At 36.2% G+C, this 25,551-nt stretch overlaps 2 protein-coding genes across 15 annotated transcripts; both read left to right on the top strand.

Moving 5' to 3' along the window:
- The first annotated feature begins 271 nt into the window (after positions 1-271).
- On the top strand, positions 272-9,677 carry mapre3a (microtubule-associated protein, RP/EB family, member 3a). The gene is made up of 7 exons (XM_084393994.1): positions 272-421; positions 2,542-2,665; positions 2,972-3,117; positions 4,261-4,417; positions 7,094-7,227; positions 7,547-7,699; positions 8,821-9,677. The coding sequence occupies exons 2-7, from the start codon at positions 2,545-2,547 to the stop codon at positions 8,887-8,889; spliced, it is 780 nt and encodes a 259-aa protein (XP_084250120.1). The 5' UTR covers positions 272-421; positions 2,542-2,544; the 3' UTR covers positions 8,890-9,677.
- A 2,094-nt stretch (positions 9,678-11,771) lies between these two features.
- Positions 11,772-23,565, top strand: senp6b (SUMO specific peptidase 6b). Of its 14 annotated transcripts, none has more exons than XM_084393802.1 (22): positions 11,772-11,926; positions 12,135-12,229; positions 12,316-12,435; positions 12,519-12,550; positions 12,660-12,758; positions 13,717-13,802; positions 13,912-14,058; positions 14,153-14,186; positions 14,379-14,543; positions 14,655-14,839; positions 15,185-15,232; positions 16,701-16,748; positions 20,045-20,169; positions 20,253-20,369; positions 20,445-20,567; positions 20,637-20,729; positions 20,858-21,039; positions 22,059-22,117; positions 22,191-22,231; positions 22,381-22,449; positions 22,948-23,098; positions 23,203-23,565. In XM_084393802.1, exons 1-22 carry the CDS (start codon positions 11,924-11,926, stop codon positions 23,326-23,328), a joined length of 2,148 nt encoding a protein of 715 aa, XP_084249928.1. In that variant the 5' UTR covers positions 11,772-11,923; the 3' UTR covers positions 23,329-23,565. The 14 variants fall into 14 exon arrangements, with proteins under 14 accessions (XP_084249928.1, XP_084249921.1, XP_084249923.1 ...); XM_084393795.1 differs by having other exon boundaries at positions 20,042-20,169; XM_084393807.1 differs by having other exon boundaries at positions 11,774-11,926; positions 12,522-12,550; positions 14,382-14,543.
- The last annotated feature ends 1,986 nt before the right edge of the window (positions 23,566-25,551 follow it).

Raw genomic sequence — 25,551 nt, 5'->3', positions numbered from 1 at the left:
ACAGTTTATTTTAAGGCGTCTTTGTATAGTTAGGATTAGGGTTTGGTTTGGTTTAAGGTTAGTTGCATGTAATTATGCGTAATGCTGACTATGTGTATCATATGTAACAATGACACTGTGAAATAGTGTTACCTATAAGGCTTATATATCAATGGGGGGGATTTCCCCCCACAATTAGAGCAAACTGTGTTCCTTTACGTGCTGTTACTCGGTATTATGAAAGACTTGCGTCTATGAGGAAGGGGCGCGGGGCGCATGCGCAAAGAAGGCCAGTGTGTTGCAGGAGAGCGTGGCGCTATCGTGCGCTGTCAGTGTCCGTAACTAGGCAGCAGCGGCGCATAATATCTGGCAACCCACAGCAGCAGCGGATTGCCTTCTGCCAGTGTAATATCAACATTGGAAAGGACGCAGGCAAAATACAGTGAGTAGAATATTGTTAAAATGTTATACTTAATCGGAATTCTTCCTAATGTATGACATTAAATAGGCGTCTTTTGTCTGTGTGCTATGCGTTTATGTCTCGAGCGTGTCTAGTCTAGTGTTGCTCGTGCACGGCGGGGCCTGCAGAGAAACTGTCACAATAATGGACCGTTTGTTCATTACATATCACTGTACGCTAGTGTGCTGTTTTTAATAGAGCAAAACGCACAAATTATGTTTACATTTTATGTACACAAAAACAAAAAGCCATATCAGTAATAAACAGAACGCGTTATTAATAGGGCCTGTGTGACTCCCATCGTAATGTGGGAGTCACACAGAGACAGTAATAGTTTAAAATATCGTTTGCTGCAAAAGAGAAATAAGCATGAAACTAAATGATTTGTTTGTAACAAATACGAATATTATAATATACAAGACATATGACAGTCATATGACAGTAAAACGCGCACGAGTTTAAAATGTATGCAGCTGAATATAAAACAAGCCTGTCACCTGTCAATCACGACTTCATTTCTTCATATTTATGGTCAGACTCCTGACCAACCTAATGCAATACATAGGCCTGTAATTTACACGCCGTAAAACTTTATTTAGAAAATGGCCATTATTAGTAGTTTCAATAATCATATTTCAACTTTTTTTTTGCCTTTCACGTATTTGGGGGCGTGAGAAAAAAACGAAAAATAAATAAATAAATAATACCTATAGCTTAAAAATAGCTACATAAATCAGAGATGATCTTAGAATGTTCTAGAATGTTACAAAACAAAAGGACTGGTTCAACTTATTTATTGTTCATTTACATGATTATATTATAAAATGATAAATATCCCTAAAACCAGCTATTGTCTGACTATAACTTCATATAGAATATTATAAATAATACTACATATGTTATAGCCTAGTATGTAATATCTTTTAAAGCAACATTACTATTATGTCCTGACAGAAAAAAAAGAGGTAAATAAAAATGCTTCCTTTATGAATTTTCAAAGTTTTACATCACATTTTTGTCAACACAGTCAGATATACAGTATATGAAAACAATTATAATTGGGTAATATCATATTCATATTTTCTGTGTCATAGTCATAATTAGTCAAAGTTTATGATACATTTGGTGTTTCTGAAGAATTTTTGAGACTTACACTGGAACAACAACAGTTTGTTTCATATGGGTTAAGCTCTGCCAAAAAAAGATTTTTGTTATTTGGCAAAGTTTGGTCCCCTTTTATTTCTTTTCTGCAAGCTTGTGATTAATATGTTTTATCATGCCTGCTTTTGCCATTGGATAGCACTTTTGTGTTGAGTTTTTGGGTGGGGATAGTAGTTTTTTTTTCTTCTTCTATTTTTCTGTCCAATTATTATGTCAACTTTTTTTTACATGCATATTTGTTTGCATTTAAAAAAAAAGTATAGTTACAAATGATCTTCTGCTGAAATACCAAATAAAAACATTTAAACACAAAAGTTGTATTGCATTTAAAACGATACGATAGTCAACGACACTATATTTTGTATTGTTTCAAAACATGGAGCTGAAATCATTGTTTTGTAGGTTATGTTGTCCCAGTTCTTAAGAATCAGAGCTTTAGAAACGTCACGCTGTGAAATACACACATATTGTTTCTCTGTAGAAGATGTGTGTGTGTGTGTGTGTGTGTGTGTGTTTTCTGCATGCTGAAGGTTTACAGATGTCATTTCCATCGTGCAGTCTGCAGGGCGCAGCAGATGTGCATGGTTAAACGTCTCAGAGACACTTTAATCTGGATGGATTATTTTTGGATGATTGAAAAACGCATAGTTTGACTACTGAAGAAGTGAATATTACTTCTTATTACCCATTTGGAAACACATTGCAGACACAGTGGCACATATTCAAAGCATTTGCCTTTACCTGCTATGCTATGAAAATGATGTTTTAAGTGTAAAATTATATAACATATCATTTCTGGATATAAAATATAAACTTGAAATGATGAAAAAATTGAAATATTTTAAAATATACACTGTTACAGATGCTCTAAGAGGTCAGAGTATTAAAATGACATGCATGTGGGTCCAAAGTGACTTTGTTCCTATTGTTTTTCTTTGCAGGAGATGGCAGTGAATGTATACTCCACGTCAGTAACCATCGAGAACCTGAGCCGACATGACATGTTGGCATGGGTGAACGATTCGATGCAGCTCACCTACACCAAAATCGAACAATTAAGTTCAGGTGGGTCATACATACTGCCTTATTTCAGTAAGTGTTTTTGTCTTTTATGTCATGAATGGCACTCAGCTAGCTGCCCTAGTGCACTCTTATTCGTGCTTTTGATCATATTAAGAGATTACATATGCTCAGTGTTTTTATCTCTACCTGCGTAATTAGTCAAATAAAAGCATTGACTTTGCACTCTTTATCACTCGACACCAGTATGGTTAACAAATCGCATGCATGCATGTTGATCAAATCATTTTTTTTTATCATGCATTGAATGAGCTCTATTGAACTGTGTTCTCTCTTCCTGTTTGTCCTCAGGGGCGGCTTATTGTCAGTTCATGGACATGTTGTTCCCTGGGTGCATTCTTTTGAAGAAAGTGAAATTTCAAGCAAAACTGGAACATGAGTTTATACACAACTTCAAAGTGCTCCAGGCAGCTTTCAAGAGGATGAACGTCGATAAAGTTAGTGGATCCTTGGCTTTTGCACATTTGCTTTTATATACATCTCATATATAAAAAAAATAAATAAAAAAGTTAGATATACATCTCATATTCTAAAACCAAGTTATCTTTACTCAAATATAGAATATAAATGAAAGCTCATTTGAGCTCATTTATTTAAACAATATCAGCTACAATGAAGGCAAGACATGTTTATTTATATATTACACGTTTTATACAAAATAGAAACTCAAAATATTTGGTACATAAATAAGGTACATTAGAAGTAAAAAAACTTGAAATTGATTTCAAATGTATTTAAACAAAAAGGAAGCCAATACAGAAATAAAGAAGAAGAAAAATGACATTCAGCATTTTTGCTTGTAATTTAAAAATGATAAAAAAAATGTTTTTGAACAAAAAAGTGTCCTGTAGGTATGAAAATTAAAGTTTATTGTGTGATTATTAAATGGGCCAATTAGTGCCCGTTTTCACAGACAAGACTTATAGGGTTAGTTCACCAAAAAATGAAAATTATGTCATAATTTACTCACTCTCAAGCCATCCTAGGTGAATATGACTTTCTTCTTTCAGCCAACACAATCTTGAGTTATATTAAAAAAAAAAATCCTGGCTCTTCCAAGCTTTATAATGGGAGTGAATAGTAATTGAGATTTTGAAGCCCCAAAAGACATTCCTTTACCATAGTAATATTTATGAGCAAACCCTTCACCTTAGTATTTTTAAAATACAGACATCTCTAATAAAAAATGTAAAAGTAATTTTCATCAATACCATGATTATTAAGCCACTTAGGTAAAATAGTTATTAAAATTAAAATTAGTTCTACAAGTTTGGCTGATAATATGTGATATGCATTGTATAATGTCTGTTAACTAATGGAAACAATAGTGCTAAATGTATATTTTTGTTTATCAGATGTTCATAAGGTGATCAGTCAGGTCTGCTGGTGTTTGGTGCCGCTTGTCAGGTTATCTGAAAATATTACTGAAACAAGCGAAGGTTTCTAATATTTCATTTCATGTATCAAATATATCAGAAATTCCTAGGATGGGAGAGAATGATAAAAAAATTACACCTCTAGATTACAGCTCAGTATAATATTGATCTAATGATTTTTTTTGTTTTGTTTTTGTTATCCAGATAATTCCTGTGGAAAGATTAGTGAAAGGAAAATTCCAGGACAACTTTGAATTTGTCCAGTGGTTTAAAAAATTCTTTGATGCCAACTATGACGGAAAAGAGTATGATCCCCTTCAAGCTAGACAGGGCCAAGATGTGGCACCTCCACCAAATCCAGGTGAACACTTTTCCTACAAACCCAAGAGAACTGGTCCCTCAGGTAATATCCAGATTCTGTCGCCCCTTTTGCTGCATTGATTGCTGAGCTTCTAGTGATTGACAGCGTGCTCTGCGAAGCAGCTGGTTGTGCACGGGCCTCAGAATGATTTACTCCATGCCCACGCTTTCATTAATGACAAAACAAGGAATTCAGGATTAAAAAAGCTCTGTGTTACTGCATAAAGAACTGCCTTCTTAATATCAGTACTAACAAATAGTCATGTGCTGTCCTGAAAGGGTCATTGCTTGCTTAGTGTGACTTTGGTCAGTCCTATTCATCCCTCAGATATATTTTATTGTTCATTGTAAAGTTATATAGTCACCTGGAATGAGTTACACAAACCTTGCAATTTATTTTAACCCTCTATTGCATGCATTATGAAAGCAATGTAAACATTATTAATTAAAATGTTTCTCATAAAATTGATCTTATTACTAATATCTAAGAATAATTTATTAAAATATTTATTAAAATATATTTGCGGCAACACTATGCAATAGAGTGGTGCAGGTATGACGTCAAACCCCATCCAATGGGTTTCAATTTATGCAACAAATTTAATCAAATAGAGCCTGTGGTAAACATTGCTTGATGATAGTTTGATGTTTTGTTCTACAACGTAAATTGCACACACCCATATCGAAAAAGTGCATTTTGAAGCAGTTATGTTCATACGTACGTTTTTAAAAAGTACCTAGATAAAAAAAGTTAATTACAAAAAAAAAAAGTACCTAGATAAGACAGTTTGGGATGGGAGTGTGCGGCTTACATTAAATCGTCAAAATATCTTCAAGGTACGTTTATCACAGGCTTTATTTTTCTCATAAATTGAAAAACTCCATGGGAAAATCTCAAGGAACCAGTGGTTCCAGGTTCCAAATGAGACTTCCAGGTTCTGACGCCACACTTGCACCACTCTATATTTCGAAAGAAAGAAATTCATAAAAAATAACACATATAAAAGAGACAAAAATACACTATTATATGACAGAAACTAAAATACTTTCTCCTTAGTTAGCAGTAGTTAGCACTGTATTTAAATTTTACTTTAATGTTATTTAAATTAAAAAAAGAATATTTAAAAAAAGGTATTTAATAGTTAATAATACAATAACAACAAAACAACACCACTGCAGTAGTTTCTATATATACTTTACACACACTCCCCTTAAAAAAAGCATTTAAGCAATTTCTCATTATGTAATTCATGCATTAAAATAATGAAAAATTACAGCAAATACTTTTACATTTCTATTTCAAATAGCCTAAATTCTTTCTTTTTTTTTACTTTCTTCAAAGAATCCTAAAAAAGTAACACTGTTTCCACAATGGCTGCTAAAAATTCATCACAGGAATACATTACATAAAAAAAGACTCACTGATATAACAGTTATTTTAAATTGTAATAATATTTCACAATATTACTGTTTTTTACTGTATTTTTGATCAAATAAATGTGGCAGATGAGTAGAGATTTTTTTTCTTTCAAAAACACCAATTCTTTTAAGAAACTAGTGTGCAAATAATTTATATGACTAATTTATTCAACTATTTGTTTATTTAGCTAACTTGTATAACTATTTTAAAAGGAATTTTATTCACTAATAAATGTGAATCATATTTTTGATAGGAAACCAGAACAGAGCAAAATCATCCCTTCATTAACAACACTTTAATGATCTTTTAGTTTTGCAAATCGATGAAAAAGGGTTGGTTGCACAATAGAGGGTTAATAGCCAAGGGCTGGAAGCAAACAGTCCCCACAGAGGTTTAAAAGTGGCATCCTAATTTGCTGACAATCGACAGCTTTGTTGATCGTTGGGGTGGATTGGGAATGTGACCTCCATTTAATTTGTTGTCACATCTCTTCACACTTCTCTGACTTTGGTTAAACCTGCCTGATATAACTGTGGATAACTGGCTTTTGAAACAGTGTTTGATCACACACACACACACACACACACACACACACACACACACACACACACACACACACACACACACACACACACACACACACACACACACACACACACACACACACACACACACACACACACACACACACACACAAACACGCACGCACGCACGCGCACACACACACACACACACACACATACATACACACACACAGGCTTAACCAAAGTAATGGGGTAACAAACTGCCCATGCTGTAGCTTATTAAAGGCTGATCTTACTGAACCTCTTTTTATGTGAACTTATTTTAGTGAATCATTAGCTCTGTTCAAAAATCTAGTGAGCTGCCACCCTAGATGGCATTTAAATGCATCATAGGTTCATTCCTGAAGATGGGCAAACAATTAGGCTTCAAAATTATCTTATTCAATGCTTGCCCAAACAAGGTATTGCACATCTCCTTATACAGTATAATTCAATGTGATAAGCTTACTGAAAAAAAGCTTTTAAAATTGACCGTTAGTTGTTTATAGAACATTTCAGATCAGTCACTTATGAGGGTCCATTTTTGCCCACTATGGTTTGGAACAGAGCTACAGTAAATTTGTTTAAAGAAGCTGATAGAATGGAAAAAAAAATCTAAAATTGCATTGATCAGTTTGTACATTTCCTGAACAGCTTTCTATTGTAGCTAAATGCAAAACATTTCCAATTTCAGGGCCTCAGAGAACATCGCCAACAGTACCTAAAAACATGCCCACACCACAGAGGGTGACCACCACCATAAGGAAGAACCCCACACATGCCCGAAACGGGACAAGCGATGCTGAAATCATGGAGCTTAATCAACAGGTAGAGTCCCCGGGAGGGTAAGGAAGTCTTACTCTACCTTGGAATACTTTGGATTGAAGATATAAAATTGTATAGAAAGAAAAGTGTTGGTAGATTTTGCATTATGTCATTTTTATCTTTCTTTTCTCCCATTTTCTTCAGACCATTCCTGATCTCCTATCCCACCTGTTAAGATAATCGCATTTGATTTAATATTCTGAAATAAACATGGATATAGATTGTCTCGTCATAATAAGCATACTAACTTTTTCCCAACAAGGAATGGTCATCTTCTGATGAGTTGTGGCTTACATTTTGTCTTTTACTTTGTTTTTTGAAGTTGATGGAGCTGAAGTTAACTGTGGACGGTCTGGAAAAGGAGAGAGATTTCTACTTCAGCAAACTTCGAGACATTGAACTGATCTGTCAAGAACACGAGCCCGAAAACAACCCCATTTTGAGCAGGATAATTGACATTCTGTATGCCACAGAGGTACTGCAATGACATTTCTTTGATAATAATTTGACTGATATATCCATGAGGTTGATTCATAATTGCGATATCTGGTCAATTTGTATCGGATGTTAACCGTGTTCAGTTGACAGTTCTGCTAATTTTTACATGCGCTATCCAGTCGTTTCAATAGCAATCAATCCAATTGGGAATTTGTGAACCCATTTCTGACCTCAGTGTGTTCCTGTTAATCACGCAAAACAGTCACATGTACACATCAAGATGGCGCCATGACTCAACAAAAGTCGATTTTGTGCTCTAATGCTAATTATGGTAAAAACAAAAGTCATGAACACAAAATATGGTGTTTTTATTTTATTTTTTTACCAAAAAATCTGATATCTTTGTATATTACATACAATTTTGCATTGTGCTGGTTAGTCGTCGCCATCTTGGAAATCAGAATTGAAGTGACATTCAAGTTCCAAACTATCTGAAATTAGGCAAAAGCTGTCAGTTCCAAAATCTACTGACAACAGTATATAAATATATGAAAAATGCCAAGCTGAGGCTTCAGAATCAGATTCAATTTATTGAAATGGACATGAAATGTGTTGCTACTGATGTTTTAATTGGAGCCACTATTAAATTGTGACCTAAAATTAACAAAACTAGTCTAATGATAGACAGTCTTTAGAAACTTAAATGGGCAAAATAAAAGTGCATTAAAAACATTTGAAGTACTGCCATTGATATTCAGTATATTCTGTATCTCTCAGGCCTACTTCTCACTAGATATCGGCAAAACTTTGCCAAAAACATCAGTTGACCACTAGTCACTGGTATGCTTTTGAAAGCGTGGAACAATTCAGTGTTTAATATAAGCTGCGTCCGAATATTTGCGTACTTATGCACTATTCTATGACGTTTTGTTGTATAATGTGAGTAGTGTATTCCACAATACTTAATTATCTGAAAAAACAAAGTGTGCAGTGTGGGACACTTCGTGCACTCAAATGTCTCAGCTTTATTGGAGGGGGAGGGGCTATCAGTTCATACACAGTACATAGTGTATAAGTGCATACTGTAGTGTATAGTGCATTATTTGGGACACAACTATAGTGATCATTCTAAAAAAAAATTGCTAATTTTTCATTCAGGATGGCTTTGCACCGCCAGAAGATGATGAAATAGACGAGCAGGCCCACTTGGACCAGGACGAATACTGAGCATCCTCCTTTTTTTTCCCACATCGTCGTGATCCTTTACCATTTCCTCTTCCCACCACTTTGAATGACTCCCCCCTCTCGCACGCTGTTAATATCCCCCTCGGTTTCCTACAAAATGTATATATACTCTTATCTGTTTGTCCTCTGACGCTGGTTTATGCACTACATACGTATCAACAAACACTCTTCGTCCTCACCCCCATCCAGACTGTAGCACCAATAACGACACGTCCTAGCCGTCTCAGCATGTTTTACATATCGACATAGAGAATGAAGAAAATAAAAGGCATCATAGATTGTCAGTAGCACAACGGACTGAAGACAAAGTGTAAATATTGTGTCAGGAAAAATGTTTTTAAAGAAAAAAAGAAAATTGTCACCTGGAATGCAGTTATTCATTGTGAGATTTTCTTTGAGGTCTGTTTTGGCTCCTTTTAGTATGAAATGATCAGCATCACGCCATCCATCTGTGTCTCCAGCTTCAGTCTGCCTCTCTCACTGACTGTACACTTTTAAAGAGACGCTTCACTCAGAAACGACAATTCTGTTATCATTTACTCACTCTCATGTTGTTTAAAACCTTTATGACTTTCTTCCATGGAATAAAAAGTGAAATTCAATGTAGACTGAAGCTTCCAAGTTTAAAAAAGAACACAAATGTACCATACAAGTGGTCCATACGATTCATACACTATATTCCCAGTCTTCTTAAAGCTTCTTCCAAGCGTCAAATACACCTGTGACTGCATAATTGAGTCAATGATCAGTCAGATTCATTCAGACTTTTTTCAAACAGATCTAACTAATTCATTAAAAAGAATGATTAATTCAAGAATCAAAATGTACATTCTCCAACAAGGACAGCTAGAGTAGTTGTCAATATTTTCTCTGAATAAGAATGCTTCAGAAGACTTGTAATGGAGCGCACAATTCATATGTACAACTCATATGTGCATCTGCAAACGACATGAAAGTGAGTAAAAATGACAGAATTTAATTTTTAAGTTAACTATTTCTTCAATAACTAAAACAAAAAGCAGACACCACCACCAGGAAGAATCCCAGTAATATCAGACGAATATAGATGAATCTTTTACAGTATATCTGCCAAGATACTGACGTCAAGTTTGTCAGTGACGTGACTAAATGCTGAGCTGTGGAGAGGACTTTATGCTTTTAAATATGGATGGGCCAGTGACAGGGTAAATAAAAGGGAAAAAAGACATTAAAATGTGTCAACAAGGCTTTAAAATGTGTGAGACAACAACTTATGGCACAGGTTGTTTTGCTTGTACCCAGGGAGCATGTGAATGTTATACATTAACAACTGAGTGATTGTTTAAAAATCATATTCCAAGAGTATGGAAAGTGGTATTACCGTCATATTCAACTAGTGTTCATGACACCATTGAGCATGAGGGACAGTAATTATTGTTACTGTGTGTGTACATTTTATTTTAGTGGTAATCAAACACGTGATACTACTGATCAGATGATGTCATGTCGAATTGAACTGACGTTTGCTGCTAGTGTTGCTGCATTTATGTGTTTTGTTTTGTATTTATTTTGCTCAGCTATTGAATAGCATAGGGCTGTGCGTTCTTAACTGTAAAACTTAGCGGATTTGTAAAAGGCCCTGATTAAATTAAACAGTGACGCTAGATTCCACAGTCATTGGTTTGAATCTGCTTCTCTCTGTGTAGAGAACCGGACTCATCTTGTATTGTCTCTGTATAGCCATGATTGTGTTTGCTTAAATTGTTTTGAGTAAATAAACTTTCATGAGAACAGTTTTGTCCATGCATTTCATAAAACTGAATATACAAGGTTAAGTAAAATGTTATGGCGTACAAAAATGTCCTTAATTTCTTTTGAATAATGTCAATGCAAACAATATGCAAAATATCGTTTTTGCTGTTTTGTTTTGGAGTGCAATATGATCTGGGCACAGAAAATAGCAGTAGCACCTCAATGCAGTACACGAGATCCGGGGGGGCGGAGTTGGATCCAGATTTAAGGGGTGGAGATTGGTAGGTTTAGGGGTGGGTTTAGGGATTAAGGGGTGGAGATGGGTAGGTTTAGGGATCAGGGGGTGGAGATGGGTAGGTTTAGGTATATGTAAGGTGGGAGGAGTTGGATCTGGATCCGACTCCTCCCCGACGTGGATTTCATGTTCTGCAGTGAGGACCATCTCGAAAATAGGGTCAATTTTTATTTCATGACGACTTAAAAAAATAGGAAACCTGTAAAATGTTAATATTTGTAAACATTTGAATGTTTTTATTCAATTAATCTTTATTGTTTATTTTGATAGTTTCTTTCTGTTTATATTAAAAAATATATTGTTTTTTTTTATATTTAATTTCAAGTTTCTTGTGTTTATTTATCTTTTGATTTTACTGATTTATTTGTGTTGTTGTTTTTCGTAATATACCCCATCGATTTATTTATTTATTTATTTATTTATTTAAATCCATTGTGAGCTCTGAATTAGCATTTCATTGGTTGGACTTAAAACGTCCCCTTAAATGAACGAGTCAGTCGCTGTTTTGAATCTGAACGAGACTCGGTTCGGCACAGAACTATAATCCGCTGAGTGAACTAGCGAACTTTATTTATTTGTACTATTTTGTTGTCTTTTAGCTTGATAAAAGTCAGTTGACAAAATGAAGGAAATCCATATATCTACTTTGCTGTCAGTTGCGGGAAAACATTTGATGGTTAAACACTATTTATGTAGTTCCCCGTGTAGCCCTGAAGGAAATAAAGGGTGCTGTGGTCGTAAAAGATTCGGTGCTTTTTAAAGAATCAAGTAAATGATTCAATGACTCAACACTTCGCCACCGTAGCGATGTAAAAGCCACTGAACAGATTCAAAAGCTTCGATTCACTGGGTTGAATCAAAATCCCAACCGCTAACAAACAGCTGTCAACCATCAGAGTAACTGATGCGTTTACTTTACGTAAAGTTTGAGAGTTTATTTTTATTTTATTTGTTGGTCGGAGGGCCAACGAAAAGAACAAGTACTCTAAAATGGTGAGTGATAAAACTCGTTAATTACTGTACGCCAGTTAACGTAGCGTTCTCTGGCGAATCATTGAAGGATATAACTAACGTTAGGGAAGCCAAAAACGAAATGTTTTATCTTTTTCTTGTTAGCGTACTTTATTTTATTAAGGTAAGCTTCACATTCACTCTAACTACTTTACATTATGTTATCTCCATGTTTCCGTGTTTGGACAAGGTACGTCCACTTGGCCAAGATCGTAAAAACAAAATCAAACCACTGAAGGGAAACGCCGTCGGCCTCAATCTGCAGGCAAAGCGAACAATACTGACGTGAGTATTTTTAGAACGACTTAAATCGACAAACATGAATTTGTTAGTATACGTTATCAAATTTTTTTTATATATGTGTATTTTAGTGACCAACCTCACTCAACGGTCAACACTAAAAGCAAAGCTCAACCTTACACACGATGTTTTGAACAACCATTCAAACGCTTCAGCTTCACGCTGCAGTCCAGTTGGACGAGCGACACAAGGTGTGACATCACAAAAATGGTCAAGGGAATGAACTGTATTGATGTGCTAAAGAAAATGAATGTGACTATTGACTCTGTCCCAGTAGGAAACCGATTACCAACAGTCATTCTGTAGGTAAGAACGGTTTTTGCATTCTAATAAGGTGTCATTGGTTATAATACTTCCTCCTTATTGCTGATGTGGTACTGTAGTTCAAACTGCATCATAACTGGGATCTGTACAGATGCGTTGTCCAGTAATGCAGAGGAGGAGACCATAGATACACCGGCAGACAGCTTGATGGATACAGAATATGAAGATCTTTTTTCATCTGTTGACACAGGTAACGTTAGCTTATTAAAAAATGTAAGCATCAGCACAGAATCAATGAAAACAGCCCAGCCCTGTGCTGTTTGATTGCAGTTACCTACTGTATCTTATTTGATATGCACATTTCTAAGGCCTCTAAAAGATCACCATGATAAAAACTTGGGTGAAAAACTTGTTGTTCCCAACATACTACTTGCACTCTGTTGTTTGATTGATAGTTCATACTTAATTAAGTAAAAGGCCTTTTAGTATAATTCTAAAAACGTCTCCCCTTCCAGTCATGGTACCATAGACTGTAAGCATGGTACACATGACTGCTGTGAAATCTTTACTAATTTTTATAAAGTATAACTTTTATATTGGTAGTAGCCTAATATTTCAAAATGAACACTTACTAGACTTTAGGTTACTTCATTAGAAATACATTTTCACGTAAAAAATATTTATATATATGCGTATCAAATATGATGCATCAGGTTTTTGAGGAACGTTTTTGTCCCCACAATAAAACCTACAGAGCTTTGATCATAAAACTAAGCATTTAAATATCATCTTACTAAGACATATTAGTAGTAGTATAGAGTGACATGTGATAATTCAATGATTTTATGTAAATAGTGCTATATTTTTATATAGATATCATTGATTTACGTAAAGATGTAATTGATTTACATTACAAGCGATCAGAATTTCACCTTGCTTCTTAGCCGTAAATATCCGCAACTGCACCAAATTGCATATTTTAAAATTTAGTTGTTGTTTTTTTGCTCCTCGAGTATGAGCTCCATATAATCCTATATTATGCTATACGGTATGAACCATAAAAGCCTGATGTATCAAATGATACTCAATGAAAAATGCGCATACAAAATTTTTTTTGTTAAATTGTCAAAACAATTATTATTATTTTTTTCTATTTCAAATGTCAGCCTTAACAAGGTTTAACTTATTTTTATTTTTTGTCTCACAAGATCACAAGAAAAGCACTTTTAAGGAATTCATTGATGACTTGTCTCCAGAAACACAACTTCAACGAAAATATCGAATGAGAGATGAGGTACTGTATAATGAATGACAAATAAAAATATGTGCTCATAATATTTTGATTTAATAATTATCATTGGTTTCAGTTTAAAACTTGATTGCATCCATTTTTTCTCAAACAGTTTGGAAACATCGCCCGTCGTGTCAGAGTTACAAAGAGACGTGTTGCACAGAGAATGAACAGTCTTACGCTCAACATTAGATGTTTTAAAGTTGGAACGCTGACCAAGACATTCAGAAGATCTGATGCTCTGACCTCCCAATGCACCGTAATATTGATTAGAGGTTTACTGAATGCATAATTCATAGATCAGACTTCAACATGTGATATAATCACATACGCTGTGTGTGTTTCATTTACAGTTTACAGTGGATTACGTTGAGATAGCAAATGAAGGTAAAGCATGTGCACATTCCCAGACAGAAGGCTTCGTTTAGATGCTCACGATTGACATTTGGAATAGGTTTTAACTTTTCAGCATATACTAAAGTGATGATGATGAAAATCCATTTGAGTAACTGCAATCATTCAAAGTATGCAATGATTCAAGGGGTTAATAATATTACATTTTGTCTTCTCTTTCATAAGCAGGACGAATAGAAGCATCAGATGTGATCGCTTGTGAATGGTGCACCGTGCAGAAGCTGCCGGCCCTGTTTCTACACACAACACCTGAGATATGCCTTCACCTGCAGGTCCAGCTTGACATGTTTGAAGATGATTCAAGTGTGTGGTGTGACTGCCAGGGCGGGAGTGAGTCGCAAATATGAACATACAGCAATGCATTCTATCCTTGATGAAATGTGACTGATATTCCTGCTTTGAGATTTAAATGATGTAAAACGGTTTCTATTCTCTCCTCAGATGAAAAGAAGAAATATGTTGTCCTTATCTTTGAGAATGAGCTCTCACTCCCAGATCAAATCACACTTGAGGACATTTTCACAGAGATGGGCAAGCGTTATAACATCAGCTGTTTTCCAGTTAAGTTGTCATTTGAAGAAGCCAGTAACCGACTGAAGTCACACAACTGTGCCCTAAAACAGGAGGTGGGTCAAGACATGCATTTAATATATATTTGTCTTCATTTACTCACCCTCATGACATTCCAATCCTATATATATATATATATATATATATATATATATTTTTTTTTTTGTCATATGGTTTTGAATGTCCTCGCATTAGCGAATAAACAGCTATTATTACAGTGATTAAAAGTTCACTAGTAATTTTTTTTATTATTTCTTTAGGTGTAAAAGCTTTTTGGATCTATAAGACCTATGTGGACTTATAAATGACTAGTGCTCTTCAGTCATCTTGCTGTGTATAGTGCTTTTGCCTTCTTTCTACTGTCTTGTACAATAGCATTTATTTTATTTTGCTGTGTTCAGATCGCTATACTTCAGCCTGAAGAGGATGAACTTCCTGTCATGAGTCAGGTTTCTCAAAATGTTAATTTCTTTTTTGTTTTTCTTTTCCTTTTCCTGTTTTTCTTTTTTCTTTTTCTATCCCTTTTTCTTCCCTTTTTTAAAAGAAAGTCTTACGGTTTAACGTCCTGGCATTAGCCATTCATAGATCAAATAAATGTAACTATTTATTATGGTGATTACAGGTGCACTAGTTATTTTTTTATTTATTTATTTGTACTTTTCTTTAGGTGTAAAATTAAGTGATTTTGTGCATCTTTAAAGGGTCATGAAACCCTAAACCAAATTTTCTGAGATTAGGTATGTGTGTTGAACACCATTGAAGACAATGTTAGCATCTGTTAGATTTAATAGTTGGGGGAAAATGGTTAAATTAGATTTTTTTCCCGCTATTTTCATCTTCCGGGTTTAAAATCTTCATCGTGCCCACGTCACAGCGCACTATAGTACTTTGATGACTCTTCGGTGTCTCATTATTATTCGTGTACTGAGTTTTCTTATCCAATGAGAAGACACTTGCTCTTAATTATTCATGACACCACGTGGAACTTTCCAATGACAGACATGTCAAACTGTGATATCGCATAGTAGATGAGAGAGCAATGATGGGACGCGCGTTTGTTTTCGTGGTGCAAAAGTTCCAGTGCATCTTTCCCTGCGATGCTGCCAGGGCTGGACTCTGGCTGCGGGCGGTTGGTTGGCCATCAACCACGGACACATCTAACCTATGTGTGTATAATCACACGTTAATCACTCGTTATTAAAATTTAGATATTTCGATAATAGAATAGAATAGAATCGGGCATTTATATAGCGCTTTCATATGTACTACTGTACACCCAAAGCGCTTTACAATCATATCAGGGGATCTCTCCTCAACCACCACCATCTTTATTATGTGGGTTTAGGGGGCGCGTAGATCTAGGCTAAGTACAGAACGTTTTTTTTTTTTTAAGCAGAAAATTTATTATTTTCAAATATATGCATTTATAGTGTGTATAGAAACAATTTATATGTTTTAAATACAATTATGATTACTGTAGGCTAATATATGTAGCAGGGCATTGTTACTTTTGAAAGGACAAAAATAAGGTGTCCGTGTATTTCATTGGACTTTAACTTTGCCAGCTATAAAAAAAATCTAGCATTTCCTCACGTTTTACCACTGATTTTTAGTGACAGTCGATATGCATGGGCCACTGGCGATGACAGTTTACCGCCCTCCCCTCCCCTCCCCTGCCGTGCCATACCATACCACACCCACTCCCCTCCCTTCTTCTCACAGCCACCACGCCCATTTAAGTTGCATTTTTCAAGAAGACTGTGAGCTACACTTGAGCTGAAAGAGGGGGGTTTCATGACCCTTTAAGACAAATCTGGACTTAAAAAAGACCAGTGCTCTTCTGTCATCTTACTCAGTGCTGTTGCTTTCTTTCTGCTGTCCTGTCCAATAACATCTATTTTGTCTTGCTGTGTTCAGATCGCCTTGCTTAAGTTTGAAGAGGATGATCTACCTATCATGAGTCAGGTTTCGCAAACTTCTTATTTAATTTAATTTATTTTATTTTCCTTTCCTTTTTCTTTCCTTTCCCCATTATTTCCATTTCCACTCCACTTCCATTTAGCCTTTCCTTATAATTCTACTTTTTTGTTTTCCCTTTTATTTGATTTTTCTGTTACTTGCTGTTTCTTTTCTTGTCCTTCTACTTGCATTTCTTTTTTCAGTTCCTTTTCTTTTTCTTGCCTTTTCTGTCTTTTTACTCCCTTTTATTTTACTTTTTCTTCCCTTGTTCTTGTACTTCCATTGTCTCTCCCTTTAATTTTTTTTTACCTCACTTTCATTGTACTTTCTTCTCCTTTCCTTTTTTCTTTACTTCCCCTTTCTTTGTCTTTTTACTTCAATGTTTCTTTTCATTTCCCTTTCCCTTTACTTCCACTTACTTTTCCTATTACTTTCTTGTTTCTTGTCCTTTTACTTCTATTTCCCTTTCTTTTTTCAGTTCCCTTTCCTTTCTCTTCCCATTTATGTGTTCTTTTACTTCCCTTTGTGTCCCTTTTCCTTTTAAAGGTGACATTTTATGCCCCTTTTCACAAGATGTAATATAAATCTATGGTTTCCCCAGAATGTGTCTGTAAAATTTCAACTCAAAATACCCCCCAAATCATTTATTATAGCTTGTCAAATTTGCCCCTTTTTGGGTGTGAGCAAAAACTGTTTTTGTGTGTGGTGGAGTGCAGCCTTATGGAGAGACTCAGGAAGAGGTTGCAACTTTTTACTTCACCTGGATGTTTCTGAATGGTTAGTGGATACTAGGGATGTTAATCGTGGTGTGGTAATACCGGTATCACCGGCGGGGGCTTTTAAATCGCTAATTTGAAAGCGAAACTAAAATGTGCACATCCGCATGGGCATTCATAAGGTTCGGCGCAGAGCGAGCGTTTCAATTCATTCCTATCATAGGAATGAACTGAAAATGCTCGCTCCGCACCCGTGGACACGCACCGTTATGAATGCCTGTGCGCCCGTGCTTATTTTAGTTTCGCTTTCAAATTAGCGCCAAATTAATCTTAAAGGGGTCATGACATGTTTTTTTCTTTTCTTTTATTGTGTTCCCTTAGGTGCAATTATAGTATTACTATAGTTTTTTGGACAAAAAACGTTTAAAATTGAGTGATTTATGACCTTTTCCCACCCTGTTTCTCATGCTCTGATTCAAACAGTCTGTTTTGGGGGTGTTTCCCCTTTAAGAGTTCAGTGTTAACACCCACTGTTATGATTGGATAACGTCAGTGCCTATGCATCAATTGTTAACGCCCCCTTTTCAAAACGTGCGGATTGTGCGGAGCTGTGTTTACCGTTACCATAGTAACGGGTGATGCGTGCGAGGCGATGGCGATTGCAATGATGTTTGAGTCGGAAACGACTACGTCACTTCGTACCGTGACGTCACTTCATACCATGGATCCAGAACGAGCTGTATTTAGAGCTTGATTAAATAAATGATTCGTTTATAATGGGGAGGACGTCTTAAGCTATGAAACTTGCAGGACGTTTTAATGGTACAAAGACCTCTTATATGCCAAAAGATCAAGGCAAATTTGGTTTCTCATGTCATGACCCCTTTAATGAAAAACAAAACAGTATAATGACAAATTTGCTTGAATAGTCGCTTTTACTTTTCGATTTGACACCAAATATTGCTCATCATCTTGTTAGTCAGCTCCTCACTCTCGTGATAAATGAAATCTGACTCCTGTTGCTGATCTGTGCTGCGACTCTCGTTCAGCTCGCGATTTATCAAGCAGAAACGTTCAGTTTTTAATTGTAGTGTCTGTTGTCTAACTGAACCAAATGATTTTATTAAAAAAAAAAAAAAAAAAAAATGATTGTGGGTCGCTTCTGAACTCCGTATAACCGTCAACACCGACTATCGTAGCAAGTGGAAACATTTATGTAGTTGTTGTGGAGTTACATTGATTCATCTCATCGACTTGCATACCATCATGTTTAACTTTTACACAAGTTGACACAGATCCCTGAGGTCTTTATAAGACAGCTGTGACTTTTTTTTTTTTGGTCAAATAGTGTTCTGTGCTGGTCTGTGCAGCCAACGACAGAACAGTTTGCATGCTTTGCTCTTAACTTTTGCCATTGCGTTACACTCACTGTTGTCGCTTGCGAAAACCAAATGGCGGTGCCGTGGGTTGAAACCATAGACTGAAAAAAAAATATGGACGTAGTGTCCGTGACGTCACCCGTAGGTTTCTGAAGACCGTTTTTGAAGCCTAAAGTGGGCGTGGCCGACCGTCGCCATCTTGGTAGCGCGTCACTCCCGAATTTATTTATTTTTACAGTCAGACAATTAGCTGAGGCAACGTGACGGCTAACAAACAGCAGACAAACGGCTAATGATGACTAATGACCACTGCAGCGGGAATCCACCTGTCACTCAAAAGTGGACACCCTTAATTATGCAGAACTTTAAGGCCTTAATATAATGTAAACGGATGAGTTATAAAAAAATTCACCCCCCTCACAGTTGTCATGAAGGGAAAAATAAGCTATATGGACCAAAGCCACTTATTGCACCAGGCTGTAAACGTGTTTTTTTCCTGCTGTAAAGTTGGGTATTTTAACATGGGGGAGATGCAGATTTGACTCACTTCTGCACCCAGCCTCAAGCGGCCAGTCGATGAATTGCCGTTGAATTCACCTCCGTGTTGGTTTCAAGAGAGAGACAGGGAGGTTGCCGCTTGGTTGAAACGTGCAGATTAAGGGGCGGTAATATTATAATAAGATCCCCTTCCTACGTCAGAAGAGAAGTGAAATCTGATCGGCTGGTTTTTTGACATGCTTGCAGAGAAAGGCTTACCAAAACAAAGTTACTGGGTTGTCACTTTTCACGTTTTCTGGGTTGGTAGATGCACTGTGGACCAGATTATAGCACTTAAACATGGAAAAAGTCAGATTTTTGTGATATTTCCCCTCTTTTCAGTTCCCTTTCCTTTCCTTTCCCTTCCCTTCCCATTTCTGTGTCCTTTTACGTCATTTCCCTTTTAATTCTTTTCACTTTCTTCTTCATTTTCTTTTACTTATTTCTCTGTACTTTTGCTCCTTTCCTTCTTTCATTTTCCTTTTTTAATTCCCCTCCCACCTCTACTTTCTTTTTACTTTGCCCTTTCCTGTTCCTGTCAAATTAAATCTTTATAAAAAGAACTTTAAACCAATATAAATCTTTTAGCACCAATCACACAATAGAGCAATATAAATCTGCCTTTAACATCTTTTTCAGTTGTTTAGCTCTTTCTTTCAACGTTCAGCAGGCCTTGGTGCCATTTTCGCCCTCTGCTGATGCCCGTCGATGTGAAATTGCAACCCTCAGTGTCTCAGACAGTGATGAGGACGATTTGATAGAGCTCCCTTCATCGCCCAAAAAGGAAATCAAAAAGTCAGTTGACTGGCCAAAGCTGAGATGATCATTTATTGTGATTGTTCTTATCTAGGATAACTTTTTTCACCATCTTTTTGCAGACTGGTTGTGTACCCACCTCCTCCAGCTAAAGGAGGTCTAACTATCACAGAAGAGGACCTCAACTGTCTTGAGGAAGGCGAATTTCTAAACGATGTTATCTTGGACTTCTATCTAAGGTTGAAGTGGTAAAAGTACAAAGTAAGATCTACTCTAGTCCATTGGCACTGTAATGACATCTTGTTTTTGGCCAGGTATTTGGTCTGCGAGCAGCAGGAAAAGGAGGGTGCCACCAAGTGCCATGTGTTCAGTTCGTTCTTCTTCAATCATCTCACTCAGGAGGATCCCAAAAGGCTTCCAGGAGCTACAGGTTTATCGTATGTATAGAATACGGTCTTGTAAAAATAGTTAATCATAATTGGTGTAAACACTGCACCGTACCACAGCATTCAGGAGTGCCGGCACAATCGGGTGAAAACGTGGACCAGGAATGTCAACCTTTTTGAGAAGGACTTTATATTTGTCCCGATTAATCAAATGTAAGTCTCTTCACAAAACTGCACATCCTGCATCCCTGGTGATCTTTTTAAAATGTCCTTGCAGATGTTTAGGTTGTGTAAGTTAGGTAAAATAAAAGAGCATCTCTTCCTTTGCAATGTCTCCTAAGGGCTCACTGGTACCTGGCTGTCATCTGTTTTCCTGGCAAGATTTCACAGACCAGTGATCTTCGCCTCAATGGGCAAAGGCATTCTGTGGAGTATCTTTTCGATCAATCTCCCCCCAATCCCATGTCCCTCTTCTACTCTCCAAAATCCTCAAAGCAGCTCTCCAGTTGGAGTCAATCCATAGGTAATTTAGAAAACCGATGTGGTGCCAGTTCAAAATGGTAGTATAGGTAAAGGACAAAATCTATCTCTTATTTTGCTGTTGGTCTTTTGAGGGAAAGAATATGGAAATTCTAACTGTTCCATGATACAGAGCTGAGTAACACATTTTTTTTGGTCACTGATTTTGTAACAACTTACAGCACCGTTTCAAAAAAGTAAAGCTAGGTGTCATTTTGGTGAATATATATATATATATATATAATTTTTTTTTTTTTTTTTTACTTAGTATGTAAAAACACAGGAATGATGCTAGTCTACGGGTCAAGGCTAAGATAAACGCTAAACGCTGTTTTGAAAGTATAGCTACAAGTACTTAATACAAGTTAAAATGTATTGAGAGCCTGAGAGGCATAATAGAGTAATAAAAAAAAGGTAAAAAAAAAAAAAAAAAGGGTCCAGGACCAGCGTTCTGGAGGGTTTAAAAGCTGAAATGCATAAATTATTTAGTAAAGCTTTTTTGCTGTTACCTGGAACCACGTAGACTACCATTCCAAAGATTTGGGGTCAGTAATGTAGTAATTTTTTCCTGTTATGGCAAAGCTGAATTTTCAGCATCATTACTCCAGACTTCAGTGTCACATGATCCTTCAGAAATCAGACTGATATGCCAATTTGCTGCTCAAGAAAACCATTTCTTATGATTATCAATGTTGGAATAAGTTGTGCTGCTTAATATTTTTATGGAAACATTGACGCAATTTCTTTCAGCATTCTTTGTTGAATAGAAAGTTCAAAAGAACAGCATTTATTTAAAATAGAAATATTTTCTAACATGGTAAATGTCCTCACTGTCGCTTTTGATCAGTTTAATGCATCTTTGCTGAAGAAAAGCATTAATGTCTTGAAAATAAATAAACACACAAAAAATATTACTGACCCAAACTTTTGAACAGTATACTTCAATTACCTTCTGAGGAATGAGTGTAAATAATTTTCTGTGATGATTACTATGCCTCATTATGGCTATTTGTCCCCCCATAGACGACTTGGAGCAGAGTGTCTGCTTCCTTTCAGATGTCGAGGCTGAGGATGATGATCAGGTAATGTGAATTAATCTCTTTATTGCTCTAACAAATCAGTAAAGACTGAAACTTTTCTATTTCTGATTTGCAGGCTGTCAAGAACAGATCTGTCCTTAACACTGTCTCTAAACAGTAAGTCAAGGACATTTCCTCTCCCTCAGATGCCCTTAAAAAATTGTTATCTTTACCTATCACTAGATGGCAGTAAGACTTCTTTTAGTCGATGAAATGCTTCATTGTACACTGTCACTGACTGACTGACTGTCTGTCTGTGCTTGTAGGCCATGCATTCTCATCATGGACTCCCTCACTTGCAGTGGAAGATCATCAGTGGTGCAGATACTCCAAGAGTAATTATCTTATTCTGTTTCAAGTGGTCGATTATTTTTGCACCTGTCCGCTAATAGCGAGCTCACATTTTTCTCTGGTGCTTCTGTATCCTGCATTAGGCAGCAAATGTCTCTAATTAACGACCGTTTCCTGTGAGACAAAAAGCTGTTTTCCTCAAGAGAGAGTTTGGCAGCTTAGAAAGCCGAATCTTTCCTGCACTGGACCACATTCAAATCTCATTGGAGGCATTTTGAATAGGCCTACTAGAAAGAATAATTTGTTTAAATCAATTCCAAGGACTCGTCGCTGACATAAAAATGGAAATCTGCCCCTAAACCGACCAAACCTCATCCATGTTATCCAGCTAGTTACATTTTCCTGGGGAGCATATTTAAAATGGCAGAATGCACAATAAAATGTTTAATAAATCACACACATTTTTTTTTTAATGATAATTGAATACAAGACACTATTGCCATTCTAGCCACTTATTATATTATAACCACTGTATATCCAAGATACTTACAAGAGGAATGGAAGATCAAAATGGGCTCTCAGCAGAGTTTTGGAAAGGAAGCGATGAAAGGATGGAGTCCCCTCGTCCCACAGCAGGATAACTTTACAGACTGTGGCATCTACGTCCTACAGTATGTAGAGAGCTTCCTCAAGGTATTTTCACTGATGAGCATCTGTTTCTTTCTAGATGTTAGCGTGAACATGTTTTTTGTTTTGTTTTTTTCTATTTAAAAATACTGTTCTTACTCATTTTTTAGGACCCACCACAAACTTTCCATACCAACATGGACCTGAATAGCTGGTTTTCACGGAGGACAGTGAAGAGGAAGAGGGGGCAAATCAAACAGCTCATTCTCAGACTACACAGACAGCAAACAGCTTAAGTTTTTTTCTTTTTAAGGGTCACGCTTCCTACAGACCATTTCATGTTACTACAATCTCAACCTCTTCCTATAGGAAATTTCCTGTAAGGAAATGTACAAAAGAAAATTGCTACTTTAAATTAATAATATTAAAATGATTAAGTTATTTGCTTTGGAAATGGATGATTTGTTCTTGAAATTCAATAAAATAATGTGTGTAAATAGAATAAAAATAAAAGGACCTGTTGCTGAATCTACATTTGAGGTTTTGTTTTGTTCTTTTGTTGTGAAAAAAATCCCATTGTTTTTTCAGGCAATGGTAGGTTTTAAGATTTTGGCCTATAATTTTTCTTCCATAACTTGTCTTCTTTCAGACTAGTGGGAAGAAAACATCCAAAATACACATTTTAAGTGTTAATTTTATTACATTTTATCTTTTCGCATTTGCAGATTTAAATTATAATACAGTTTTCTCAGAATGAGTTTTTTGCTCATGCACAATCTCCAAACTTACACGCAGCAAACTTCGAAGTTTTATTCCCATTTATATCTTGAAGCTTTTTACAGAAGGGTTTTGTCAGTATTTCATTCGATTGATTTATATAACATTTTAATCTTAAATAAAAGATGAGAGATATCCAAAATCCCTTCTGTAATTTTTTTTTTAAATATGTCAATAAAATGAAACAAGAATTCTGAACTTTATCCAAAATGGTTTCTATTCTGGAAATGTAATGCAAACTGGTGCATATTTAATGTCATAATGCATCATTTTCATATTTAAACATAACATTTCAGAGCATTTGTAATACAAAACAATTGTCTTAATGTACTGTGATTCATCAACTGGGGAAACTATGGTGCTATCTATTCATTTTTAATCTATTCACCTGTAGTGTCTTGCCTTAATTCACCCTAAAATTAAAATTCTGTCATCATTTACTCAACCTCAAATTGTTCTAAACCTGTGTGAGGTTCTTTCTTCTGCTGAGCACAAGAGAAGATATTTTGAAGAATGTTGGTAAACAAACAGTTGATGGACCCCATAGTGTTTTTTTATTTTTATAATTTTTTGCAAGTTGCTGAGGTTCATCAACTGTTTGGTTAGTGGTTACTCATATTCTTCAAAATGTCTTTTGTGTTCAGCAGAAGAACGAAATTCATAGAGGTTTGGAACAACTTGAGGATATTGGGGGTGAACAATCCCTTTAAACCTGAAGAGTGCATTACAATTTCTAAACGAAATTGCAAAAAAATTACTTTTCTAACAAGTTTCCCCAAACACTCTTTCCTTCTGCCATTGGCTGGTCAAACGGTTAGTCCCTTTACAAACTCACGCCATTGGTTGGGTTAGCGTTGCTTTATTGTGCTGGTCGAGATGTTCAAACATACAGCGATGCTGTGATTTATTCAGGGAAATTGTACTCGTAGTTGTCTGCATTTTCAAATCGAAAATTTTTTTATTATTTTTTTTTTTTTAAAGATTGAAAGTCACATCAATGCCACAGCAATAAGAAAAGAAGGACCCAGTTCTATTTCAGAATGTAACATGTTTTTCCCAAGAACATGGCTGTAGCAAGGTATGTTGATAAGGGAACGTTACACATGCTTTAATTCCAAAATGAAAGTAAAAACGTCAGCCCCTCATGGACGACTGCCGCACACACATAAACAAAACACAACGTAAATCCAGGTCTTCTCTTGTCCTTCACTGTCATCACTCCACCTTTAATTCTTGCGTAGCTCCTCCGTGAGAGATACAACGCTCATTATCAATCACGCCACTGGCCTTGTGCTGTTCTCGCAGCTCTCGGCCCCACCCATGGCTTATGCATATTCTAAACTCATTTAATTTGCTTCTGTCTCTGCTGGACGGCAAAATTTTGGGCCGTTCACACAGATGGTCAGATTGGCATCCTGCACAATCAAGACAGATGAGCGTCTGCCTCCCAATACTCAAAATTAAATGCTTGATGTATTTCCGTGTTCCACCCTGGGCAAGGATTTTTGGACCATAATGTAACATCTGGGGCCTCATTTATAAACGTTACGTACGCACAAAAGAAGGCGTACGCCGCTCTCTACGCAATAATTGGTATTTATAAAAAGCAAACTTGACGGGAAAATGTGCGGTCCTTCACGCAAACTCTGACCCAGGCGTACGCACAAAAACGGGTGAAATGAGAAATGGCGACACCGTCGGCAGATGGAAGAAGCACGTGAAAGTGTGTGAAATTGTGTGAA

Source organism: Rutilus rutilus (assembly GCF_951802725.1).
Source record: "Rutilus rutilus genome assembly, chromosome: 21".
In the NCBI taxonomy this organism is placed as follows: domain Eukaryota; kingdom Metazoa; phylum Chordata; class Actinopteri; order Cypriniformes; family Leuciscidae; genus Rutilus; species Rutilus rutilus.
The sequence above is the reverse complement of the archived record's forward strand: the minus strand, read 5'-3'. Positions and strand labels throughout refer to the sequence as shown.